Source organism: Mesoplodon densirostris, chromosome 2, assembly GCF_025265405.1.
Source record: "Mesoplodon densirostris isolate mMesDen1 chromosome 2, mMesDen1 primary haplotype, whole genome shotgun sequence".
In the NCBI taxonomy this organism is placed as follows: domain Eukaryota; kingdom Metazoa; phylum Chordata; class Mammalia; order Artiodactyla; family Ziphiidae; genus Mesoplodon; species Mesoplodon densirostris.
Genome location: NC_082662.1, coordinates 165,920,401 through 165,930,858, shown reverse-complemented (window position 1 = coordinate 165,930,858; position 10,458 = coordinate 165,920,401). Strand labels below are relative to the sequence as shown.

General features: G+C 37.1%; 1 protein-coding gene across 1 annotated transcript; it reads right to left on the bottom strand.

Annotated features, from left to right (window-relative positions):
• Positions 1-9,336: 9,336 nt before the first annotated feature.
• Positions 9,337-9,726, bottom strand: LOC132483315 (riboflavin kinase-like). Its single transcript, XM_060088594.1, has one exon. The coding sequence runs from the start codon at positions 9,724-9,726 to the stop codon at positions 9,337-9,339; it is 390 nt and encodes a 129-aa protein (XP_059944577.1).
• Positions 9,727-10,458: the final 732 nt, after the last annotated feature.

The window sequence follows — 10,458 nt, the reverse complement described above, 5'->3', positions numbered from 1 at the left end:
GATAGAACATGGTAAATGAAGTACTATTAGAAAATTTCAAATTATTTAGCAATCATAATTGGATGAAAATGTTTGAAATATTGGGTCTTCTGTGGCAGTTCAGGGTATATATACAGAGATAGGATTTGATGGGTAAGTATCCTTTAGCTTCATAAACACTACATATATAGCATTTATTTATTTATGACTTCATAGGTGATATGTGGACATAAACAATAGTGAAGTGTTTGCCAAAAACTTTTTTTTAAAAATGAAATAAAATTGCCCTCAAAATTAACCTAATATCAAAGACAAAATATGTAATGCCATTTTTTATTATTTAGGATAGGCAAGATTTTTTTTACAGTGAAAAACAGCCCCAAGATCTCCATGGTTAAAACATCAAGGTTTGTTTCTTGTTCATAACATGTGTCCTTCACAAGATATCTGGAGGCCTATGTTCCATGTTTTCTTGCCCTTGGGACCCAGAGCAGATCCTACCTGGAGCACTGACTGCTGTTGGGTACCTTGGCAGAAAAAGAGAACTCAGGAGAGTTTTGCACTGGTATTTAAATGTTCCAGCCGGAAGTGACTTATATTCTTCCACTTGAAAAGTATTGATCAAACGTATTAGTCACATGGTCCCACCAAACTCAAGGAGACTCTGAAGCGCAGGTGCTCAGAAGGGCTCTTTATAATGACTACATCTTAAAGAAACTGATTGGTTCACAGGCCAACATGACTATTGACTATAACCAGGTTGAAAAAGTTAACATATCTGAACAAGGTGTCAATTACATTGTACATGAAGGTCATCTCCCTTAGTAACATAGAAATAGAGTCATAGATTTAGATATTGGCAATGTGCCATTCAAGCCTTTTCTAAAGAAGAGGGATTTAGATAGAAACAAGTATTTAATTATTCTGACAGGTAAATCCCTACTGTAGAAATGGAAGCATCAGTTAGCAAATCCTGATGTTCACTCAGTATTTGATTATTTCAGTCTCCCTTGATCTCATTTTATGATCACCAAGCAATCCCTTAAGAATGAGGCTTTCTAATGAGGCTTTTATACAAAGAAAGAAAAGGATGGTCAGGTGGATGCAAGCATCTAGTTCACTTAGTATAATTTTATTTTAAATTAATACATTGATATTATGGTTTTATAAACTGTTTTCTTGTGAACTTAGCTTGAATCAGCTTCCCAAGTTAAATAAACTCCAGGGCACTGAAGAGATGGAGTCTTTGAGCCTGTGTAGCTGAAGGTCAGACACTGAACTACAGCAAACTCACCAAATGAAGTATTTTTTCAATATTTGTGAGACCGTGCTATCTTAACTTGTGCGACAAGTGGCCTCCCCTAAATTTGCCAAAATCCCTTTCTATGTAGTCTTTGACTATGCTTATTTAAATATAACAGGAACACATATGTAGCCCATATATTTTATTTTATTTTATATTGGGGTATAGTTGATTTACAATATTGTGTTAGTTTCAGATGTACAACAAAGTGGTTCAATTATACATATACATATAACCATTCTTTCTCAGATTGTCGCCCATATATTTTAAATTGACTTGATAATCAAAGTAAAATCAAAGAATTTATAGGAAAGTTTTTTGGCAAAAATCACCTTAATAAAAGTATATACAAATGCCAGCCCAATTCTTTAAGCCTTCTTCCCACAGCAGCACAGGAAATGTTTGAAGACAATGCTTTAGTAAGTACAATTATTAATTTTTTTAGTACTTTCAACCATAATTTGAGAAATATGGAAGAACTCCCTCTATGTGGTACATTAGCATTTAAAGGAATGCTTTAGCTGTAGTGTTCTGGGCAGTAATGCAAGGATTGTAACATTTCAACTTGAGTGCCATTTCAAGGAACCAAGGGACAAGACACGAACTTACATCTCAACCCAAGTTCTTTTAATTTATCAGTCACGGGAAGCAGTGAAAAGTGGCAAAAAATAATGTAAGTGATACTTCTTTGCTGTTCACTATATTCTTTTATGAACAGAATGATAAAATGTGCATTTCTGTACATGGCTTTATGCAGATATATTTTCTATCAAATTTGGCTGTGAAATATATTCATTTTGAAAGTCAATATTTTTACCATATAAAGAGCTGTAAAAGCCGGGGAGAATTAAATACTTCATGCAGATTCATACTTCACTATGATATAATCTCTTTTATGGGTCAACTTGCATAGGATAGAGTAACAAGTTATTTAATTAAACACTTATTTAGGTGTTGTAGAAGTATTTTGTAAATGTGATTAACATCTACAATCAGTTGACTTTAAAGAAGATTGTCAGGACTTCCCTGGTGGTGTAGTGGGTAAGAATCCACCTGCCAATGCAGGGGACATGGCTGGGTTTGAGCCCTGGTCTGGGAAGATCCCACATGCCATGGAGCAACAAAGCCCATGTGCCACAACTACTGAGCCCGTGAACCTAGAAGCATGATAGAAAATGCTTAGACTGCCTTGAAGAGACAACTAGCAGAAATATGAAAGTCAAGACCAGAGGGCAGACAGCAGAAGCAAGAAGAACCACAATCCTGCAGCCTGTGGAACAAAAACCACATTCACAGAAAGATAGACAAAATGAAAAGGCAGAGGGCTATGTACCAGATGAAGGAATAAGATAAAACCCCCAGAAAAACAACTAAATGAAGTGAAGATAGGCAACCTTCCAGAAAAAGAATTCAGAATAATGACAGTGAAGATGATCCGGGACCTCGGAAAAAGAATGGAGGCAAAGATTGAGAAGATGCAAGAAATGTTTAAAAAAGACCTAGAAGAATTAAAAAACAAACAAACAGAGATGAATAATACAATAACTGAAATGAAAATTACACTAGAAGGAATCAGTAGCAGAATAACTGAGGCAGAAGAACGGATAACTGACCAGGAAGACGGAATGGTGGAATTCACTGTTGCAGAACAGAATAAAGGAAAAAGAATGAAAAGAAATGAAGACAGTCTAAGAGACTGCTAGGACAACATTAAATGCAACAACATTCGCATTATAGGGGTCCCACAAGGAGAAGAGAGAGAGAAAGGACCCGAGAAAATATTTGAAGAGATTATAGTCAAAATTTTCCCTAATGTGGGAAAGGAAATAGCCACCTAAGACCAGGAAGTGCAGCGAGTCCCATACAGGACAAACCCAAGGAGAAACACACCGAGACACATAGTAATCAAATTGGCAAAAATTAGAGACCAAGAAAAATTATTGAAAGCAGCAAGGGAAAAATGACAAATAACATACAAGGGAACTCCCATAAGGTTAACAGCTGATTTCTCAGCAGAAACTCTACAAGCCAGAAGGGAGTGGCATGATATACTTAAAGTGATGAAAGGGAAGAACCTACAACCAAGATTACTCTACCCAGCAAGGATCTCATTCAGATTCAATGGAGAAATCAAAAGCTTTACAGACAAGCAAAAGCTAAGAGAATTCAGCACCACCAAACAAGCTCTACAACAAATGCTAAAGGAACTTCTCTAAGTGGGAAATACAAAAGAAGAAAAGGACCTACAAAAACAAACCCAAAACAATTAAGAAAATTGTCATAGGAACATACATATCGATAATTATCTTAAATGTAAATGGATTAAATGCTACAACCAAAAGACACAGGCTTGCTGAATGGATACAAAAACAAGACCCATATATATGCTGTCTACAAGAGACCCACTTCAGACCCAGGGACACATACAGAATGAAAGTGAGGGGATGGAAAAAGATGTTCCATGCAAATGGAAAATCAAAAGAAAGCTGGAGTAGCTATACTCATATCAGATAAAATAGACTTTAAAATAAGGAATGTTACAAGAGACAAGGAAGCACACTACATAATGATCAAGGGATAAATTCAAGATGAAGATATAACAATTATAAATATATATGCATCCAACATAGAAGCACCTCAGTACATAAGGCAACTGCTAACAGCTATAAAAGAGGAAATCGACAGTAACACAATAAAAGTGGGGGACTTTACCACTTACACCAATGGACAGATCATCCAAAATGAAAATAAATAAGGAAAGAGAAGCTTTAAATGACACAATAGACCAGATAGAAATAATTGATATTTATAGGACATTCTATCCAACACCAGCAGATTACACTTTCTTCTCAAGTGCGCGTGGAACATTCTCCAGAATAGATCACATCGTGGGTCACAAATCAAGCCTCAGTAAATTTAAGAAAATTGAAATCATATCAAGCATCTTTTCTGACCACAATGTTATGAGATTAGAAATGAATTACAGGGAAAAAAACATAAAAAACACAAACACAAACATGGAGGCTAAACAATATGTTACTAAATAACCAAGAGATCACTGAAGAAATCAAAGAGGAAATATAAAAATACCTAGAGACAAATCACAATGAAAACACAATGATCCCAAACCTATGGGATGCAGCAAAAGCAGTTCTAAGAGGGAAGTTTATAGCTATACAAGCCTACCTCAAGAAACAAGAAAAATCTCAAGTAAACAATCTAACCCTACACCTAAAGGAACTAGAGAAAGAAGAACAAACAAAACCCAAAGTTAGCAAGTTAGTAGAAGGAAAGAAATCAAAGATCAGAGGAGAAATAAATGAAATACAAACAAAGAAAACAGTAACAAAGATCAATAAAACTAAAAGCTGGTTCTTTGAGAAGATAAACAAAATTGATAAACCATTATCCAGAATCATCAATAAAAAGAGGGAGTGGACTCAAATCAATAAAATTAGTAATGAAAAAGGAGAAGTTATAACAGACACCACAGAAATACAAAGCATCCTAAGAGACTACTACAAGCAGCTCTATGCCAAAAAAATGGACAACCTGGAAGAAATGGACAAATTCTTAGAAAGGTATAACCTTCCAAGACTGAACCAGGAAGAAACAGCAAATATGAACTGACCAATCACAAGTCATGAAATTGAAACTTTGATTTAAAATCTTCCAACAAACAAAAGTCCAGGACCAGGTGGCTTCACAGGTGAATTCTATCAAACATTTAGAGAAGAGCTAACACCCATCCTTCGCAACCTCTTCCAAAAAATTGCAGAGGAAGGAACACTCCCAAACTCACTCATTCTATGAGACCACCATCACTGTAATAACAAAACCAGACAAAGAAACTACAAAAAGAGAAAATTACAGACCAATATCACTGATGAATATAGATGCAAAAATCCTCAGCAAAATACTAGCAAACAGAATCCAACAACACATTACAAGGATCATACACCATGATCAAGTGGGATTTATCCCAGGGATGCAAGGATTCTTCAATATATGCAAATCAATCAGTGTGATACACCATATTAACAAATTGAAGAATAAAAACCATATGATCATCTCAATAGATGCAGAAAAAGCTTTTGACAAAATTCAACACCCAATTATCATAAAAACTCTCCAGAAAATGGGCATGGGGGAACCTACCTCAACATAATAAAGGCCATATATGACAAACCCACAGCAAACATCATTCTCAATGGTGAAAAACTGAAAGCATTTCCCCTAAGATCAGGAGCTAGACAAGGATGTCCACTCTCACCACTATAATTCAACACAGTTTTGGAAGCCCTAGCCACAGCAATTAGAGAAGAAAAAGAAGTAAAAGGAATGCAAATGGGAAAAGAAGAAGTAAAACTGTCACTGTTTTACGATGATATGATACTATACATAGAGAAACCTAAAGATGCCCCAGAAAACTGCTAGAGCTAATCAATGAATTTGGTAAAGTAGCAGGAAACAAAAGTAATGCACAGAAATCTCTTGCATTCCTGTACACTAACAACAAAATATCAGAAAGAGAAATTAAGGAAAGAGTCCCATTCACCATTGCAACTAAAAGAATAAAATACCTAGGAATAAACCTAGCTAAGGAGGTGAACAACCTGTACTCAGAAAAGTATAAGACACTGATGAAAGAAATCAAAGATGACACAAACAGATGGAGAGATATACCATGTTCTTGGATTGGAAGAATCAATATTGTGAAAATGACTCTACTACCCAAAGCAACCTACAGATTCAATGCAATCCCTATCTAATTGCCAGTGGCATTTTTTACAGAACTAGAACAAAAAAAATCTTAAAATCTGTATGGAGACACAAAAGACCCCGAACAGCAATAGCTGTCTTGAGGGAAAAGAACGGAGCTGGAAGAATCAGACTCCCTGACTTTAGATTATAGTACAAAGCTACAGTAATCAAGACAATATGGTACTGGCACAAAAACAGAAATATAGATCACTGGAACAGGATAGAAAGCCCAGCGATAAACCCACACACCTCTTGTCAACTAATCTATGACAAAGGAGGCAAAAGCAGTCTCTTCAATAAGTGGCGCTGGGAGAACAGGACAGCTACATGTAAAAGAATGAAATTAGAACACTCCCTAACACCATACACAAAAATAAACTCAAAATGGATTAGAGACCTAAATGTAAGACCAGACACTATAAAACTCTTAGAGGAAAACATAGGAAGAACACTCTTTGTCATAAATCACAGCAAGATCTTTTTTGACCCACCTCCTAGAGTAATGGAAATAAAACCAAAAATAAATAAATGGGACCTAATGAAACTTCAAACTTTTGCAAAGCAAAGGAAACTACAAACAAGATGAAAAGACAACCCTCAGAATGGGAGAAAATATTTGCAAATGCATTAACAGTCAAAGGGTTAATCTCCAAAATATATAAACAGCTCATGCAGCTCAATATTAAAAAAACAAACAACCCAATGCATAAATGGGCAGAAGACCTAAATAGACATTTCTCCAAAGAAGACTTACACATGGCCAAGAAGCACATGAAAAACTGCTCAACATCGCTAATTATTAGAGAAATTCAAATCAAAACTACAATGAGGTATCATCTCACACCAGTTAGAATGGGCATCATCAGAAAATCTACAAACAACAAATGCTGGAGAGGGTGTGGAGAAAAGGGAACCCACTTGCACTGTTGGTGGGAATGTAAATTGATACAGCCACTATGCAGAACAGTATAGAGGTTCCTTAAAAAACTAAAAATAGAACTACCATATGACTCAACAATCCCACTACTGGGCATATACCCTGAGAAAACCATAATTCAAAAAGAGTCATGTACCAAAATATTCATTGCAGCTCTACTTACAATAGCCAGGACATGGAAGCAACCTAAGTGTCCATCAACAGATGAATGGATATAGAAGATGTGGCACATATATACAATGGAATATTACTCAGCCATAAAAAGAAACAAAATTGAGTTATTTGTAGTGAGGTGGATGGATCTAGAGTCTGTCATACAGAGTGAAGTAAGTCAGAAAGAGAAAAACAAATACTGTATGCTGACACATATATATAGAATCTAAGAAAAAAAAAAGGTTATGAAGTACCTAGGGGTAAGACGGGAATAAAGACACAGACCTACTGGAGCATGGACTTGAGAATATGGGGAGGGGGAAGGGTAAGGTGTGACAAAGTGAGAGAGTGGCATGGACATATATACACTACCAAACGTAAAATAGATAGCTAGTGGGAAGCAGCCGCATAGCACAGGAAGATCAGCTAGGTGGTTTGTGACCACTTAGAGGGGTCGGATAGGGAGGGTGGGAGGGAGGGAGACACAAGAGGGAAGAGATATTGGAACATATGTATATGTATAACTGATTCACTTTGTTATAAAGCAGAAACTAACACACCATTGTAAAGCAATTATACTCCAATAAAGATGTTAAAAACAAACAAACAAAAACAAAACAAAAAAAAGACACAGGCACCCCAATGTTCATTGCAGCACTATTTACAACAACCAGGTCATGGAAGCAACCTAAATGCCTATCAACAGACGAATGGATAAAGAAGATGTGGTACATACATACAATGGAATATTACTCAGACATAAAAAGGAACGAAATTGGGTCATTTGTGGAGACATGGATGGATCTAGAGACTGTCATACAGAGTGAAGTAAGTCAGAAAGAGAAAAACAAATACCGTATATTAACACATATATGTGGAAGTTAGAAAAATGATACAGATGAACCGGTTCACAGGGTAGAAACAGAGACACAGATGTAGAAAACAAACATAAGGACACGAAGGGGGGAAAGTGGTGGGGTGGGGGGTGGTGGTGGGATGAACTGGGAGTTTGGGACTGCCATATATACACTAATATGTATAAAATAGATAACTAATAAGAACTTGCTGTATAAAAAAATAAATGAAATAAAATAAAATTCACACACCAAAAAAGTGAAAAGATTCTGAGAATGGGACAGGACCCAATCCCTTAATGGCTAAATAAATTATGATTCTCAAAGTAATTAATTAATAAAAATGGTTGTGAAATCTACAAAAAAGAGAGATATGCATTTAATCACTGTTTATATAGTGAAGGGATGGGATGGCACATACAGACGCAGATGAAACTCTACATTTTGTAAATGTAGAGTTGTAGGATATTCTAAATGGAAAAACTGACACTGACAATTGTTTACAGGAAGCAAAGGTTAAGAAAAATGTTGAAGAATAACTATTCTTAAAAAGAGAGAAGTGTTATACAACACAAAAATGAGACCTAGAGATTCGAAAAACACTCATTTTACTGTTTTAAAAGAAAGACAAAAAAAAAAAAAAAAGGCACAGAGTGTAGACCAATTAAAACGGAGGCAGCTGTAACGAAAATGGAACACAGTACAGTGATTTGAGCCCTTAAAGGAAAGGACTAATGAAAATGAAATTTCGCAAGTCTTCATGTCTATAATAATATATAAATGCACAAAATATCAAAAACACGAAGTCTGGATTTTTCCCCTTAGGTTTGTAATAAACTGTCAAACTTCTGCTTAATATAGTTTTATAAGCCTGCTGATTAGCAACGCATGCTATGCAGGTACATGTATGCTAGAATTTTACCATGAGAATTATAGTTCTCATCTCAAACTAATGATTTGCCTGTTACCCATATTTATATATATTTCATTTCCATTATAAAACACTTAAGACCTTTCTAGTGGTACATTTTAATCAACATATTATATAAAATAGAATCTTGATTTTTAAAATGAACCTTTTTAGTACTGTAACATGATGGGTTTAATGGAACAGTTGGAACATAATATGGTAGCTACATTAAACTGTTTAAACTAATTCACAGCTGTAGGAGAATGTTTGATTTTTAAAATATAACCAAGATGAGACTGTAGAGTTACGAGCAGTAAAATATTAGAGAATAGTGAATGAATAAATAAGATGCTTTTCCATCAGTGGCCATTCATTATTTTGCTTTTAGGAACCGGGAAGAAATTGTCTTCTTTGAGTTTCAAATGTTTTGGTAACTCTAGTCGTTTTTGACTTCCTCAATATCACCTTGAATTGCTGAAATAAGTGACTCTAAAGAATCAAAGTTCTTTTCTGGTCTGAGGTAGTCAACAATGGCCACATTAAGAATTTCCCCATAGAAGTCCTCTTTGAAAGTATGCATGATATGAGTTTCCCTGGACTTTTTTGTATTCTTGTAGTATGGGTTCCATCCTATGCTCACCACCGTCTTACGGACGTCTCCACTTCCAACACTGGCCCAACCATAATAAATGCCAGTAGATACATCAGCTGGAATATTATCTACTACTTGTTCAGGAAACTTAGCTGTAGGGATGCCCGGCTGCTTGGAGCCGCGACCGAAGCCCCGCACCACTTGGCCGCGGCAGAAGTACGGCAGGTGCCTCATGACGTCGTCCGCTCGGGGTGCGGGCTGCGGTCCATTCCGCGCGCCCGGCGGCGCCGCCGTCGAGGCGGTGCCCGGACCCCCCGGATCAGCCGGGGGATACGGATTGGAGCTGCGCCGGCCGGCCGGCCCGGCGAGCACACGGGCTCACAACGGGCCGAGCGGCGTGGACTACACGCTGCGGCGAGACCCTCACGCCGCTGACCGAACAGAAGGTGCCGCTGCGTCTGGGCTCCGGAACGCCGGCGATCGCGGAAGTAAGTCAGGAGTGTGTTTTATGCTTTATGGCTCCCTTCAGTTTGTTCCAGGAACAAAGTAGGTGATTAACGATACCTTGTTGAAGTAACAGTCAACATTAAATGTACAACAGCACAGATGTGTGAGATTATGGATTTAGAACAAGCAATGGCGCCATTCTGGGAAGGGCTGAGCCTGATGCGCTGCCCCAATAATCCGCTCATCCACATCTTTCCATCTTTTTCTATCCGTCTGCAAGGACTTTTCTCACGGCTTACCTACGCATGTGGAGAACTAAGCCTGCCTTCTCTCTGAATTTCTGGGAAGTCCTTCTCCAACTTGAACTGTGCTGTTTTACACTGTGAGAGGTTTTCAATTCCTTTTTCCTGGGCAGAACTAATCTGCATGACATTCTACTGTCTCGGTAGGGGGACAGACAGGTATGACTCAGAGCCTGTTTGTTTCCAAAACGTCTTTTCAAGGGGTTATGGCTCATGA